Source organism: Arachis stenosperma, chromosome 10 (assembly GCF_014773155.1).
Source record: "Arachis stenosperma cultivar V10309 chromosome 10, arast.V10309.gnm1.PFL2, whole genome shotgun sequence".
Taxonomy (NCBI): Eukaryota; Viridiplantae; Streptophyta; class Magnoliopsida; order Fabales; family Fabaceae; genus Arachis; species Arachis stenosperma.
The window spans coordinates 92607854-92610030 of record NC_080386.1 but is presented as its reverse complement, the minus strand read 5'-3'; the positions used below and the strand labels follow the sequence as shown (position 1 = coordinate 92610030).

Genomic DNA, 2177 nt, shown 5'->3' with positions numbered 1-2177 from the left:
GACACGGAGAAAAACCCAAGAGGAGAGGCAAAGAAAGTGAGATGGGAAGATTGCAAAATGGTCACTACAAGTGATCAAGAGGATGAAGACAAGCAAAGCAACCTTTCTCAATAGCTTGAAAACAACTCAATAGAGGAGGAGGATAGAGATCACCAAGAACCAGAAATCTCACAACAAGAGTTGCTGAAGCTCTATGCACCATTTCCCCAACTGCTCAATGGTGCTGTGGGGAAGAGAATATACTCAAGGTTCCTAGACTTGTTTGCATCTCTGCATGTGAATATACTATTCATCAAGGCCATACAACAAATGCCTGCATTCATCAAGTACATGAAGGAACTTCTTCCCAGGGAAAGCTCACTCAAAGGAGGACAAACTATAGTGTTAAACAAGGAATGTAGTGCCCTTATTCAACCTGAATTGCCTGCAAAAAGAAGAGACCCAGGGAGTTTTTACATCACTTGTGCCATAGGGGAAACAATGTTTGATAAAGCACTCTGTGATTTAGGGGCAAGCATCAACTTACTGCCCCTATCCCTGGCGAAGAGGCTGCAGATCAATGAGATAATGCCCACAGATGTGGTCATCAGACTGGCTGACAAGACTCAAAAGCAAGCAATAGGAGTAGTGGAAAATGTGCTACTAAAGGTTGGGAAATACTTTCTCCCAACAGACTTTGTCATCCTGGACATGGAAGAGAGTCACATTCAGCCAATCTTATTGGGAAGACCCTTCCTAGCTACGGCCAGAGCACTCATAGATGTGGAAAAAGAAGAGCTAATATTGAGGATCCATGATGAACGGCTCAGCTTTAATGTCTTCAAACTCTCACAAGAAGTAGACCAAGAACACAAGGAACCAAGTAAAGACCATGATGAGATGCTAAAGGAGGAAGCAAGCACAGAAGCACACCCAACCTATCCGGAGACCCCTTTGGATAATAAACAAGGGAAACAGCCACTGCCACAGCTCAAGGAAAAGTTGGAGGAACCTAAACCTCTAGAGGCATGTGAAGACAACATCATAACTCCTTTAGAAAAAGAGGTAACCAAGAGCAAGGAGACATCAAAAGAAACAAAGAAGAAGGTACCAAGGAAGTGGAGGAACAAAAAGATCCCTACGGAAGACTTCTCTCCAGGAGATAGAGTGATCTCAGCTTACTTTCTAGATATCCCCCCTAATCTCCCTACTGTACCATCTCAGTTTCCTAAAGTCTTCACGATCAACAGAGTTCTCTCCCTGGAACATGTAGAGATCATTGATACAACCAATGGATACAAGTCCACAGCAAGAGGGGAGGACTTCAAGCATTACCAACCACCCTGATTGGGGGAGAAACGTCAAGCTAGTGACGCTAAAGAAGCGCTTCATGGGAGGCAACCCATGTTTTATACGCTTTTAGAAGATAGTAAATAAGTCAATATTTATGAATTCAAACCCAAACGTAACAAACTCTTGGTGGAATCCTTATTGTGCAGTATACAGTGAAGAACAAGTTTGGTGTTCAAAGCATGCCAAGAAAGCATGAATGCAACTAAGAGCATGCTAGTCTTGGAAGCTTTGAACAAAACTTTTCATCACAGTGCTCCAAACTAAGTTTGGTGTCACCCCATGGTGCCACCAATATGCATACAAGGACCCACGAATAGTTAGTTAGTTAGTTAGAATTCATGAATAGACAATTTAATCTTTTCTTTTTTTTTTTAATTCTAGCCGTAAAGTTCATGTTGTCGTTTTAATGTCTTTTCTCACCTTTCTTATTTTGTCTTTATAGGAAAAAGAAAAGGAGCATTGATGGGGATTGATTGGACAATTAAATGAGGGAGGTTCAGCCACTTCATGAAGAGAACTACACACTTGTTCTAAAAAGGAAATACATTGGAAAATGTTGCCATGCAACATTAGAAAAATGAGACACCTTAAAGACCGAGCAATCTCTATCATAAAGTTGGTGATCCTTGTCCTTTCTCCACACATAACCCCAACCATCCATAAGGCAACCAATACATCAATCCACACCCTCCATTTATTCACAACTTCCACATATAAATAATCCTTGTTCCATACCCACCTTCATCGTCATAACCCACTCTTCACAACCTTCATTTCGGCACAAGACACTCCCTCTCACAGTACAAACGTTTCCCCTTCATTTTCTTCATTGCAATAAAACCCTA

The 2177-nt window shown here is 41.5% G+C and overlaps 1 protein-coding gene across 1 annotated transcript; it reads left to right on the top strand.

The window, feature by feature from the left end:
- Positions 1–309: 309 nt before the first annotated feature.
- LOC130957344 (uncharacterized) lies at positions 310–1326 on the top strand. Its single transcript, XM_057884209.1, has one exon. The coding sequence runs from the start codon at positions 310–312 to the stop codon at positions 1324–1326; it is 1017 nt and encodes a 338-aa protein (XP_057740192.1).
- Positions 1327–2177: the final 851 nt, after the last annotated feature.

Bases quoted from the DNA above. Each gene is read 5' to 3' on its own strand.
- LOC130957344 (XM_057884209.1), top strand. From the start codon at position 310: ATGCCTGCATTCATCAAGTACATGAAGGAACTTCTTCCCAGGGAAAGC.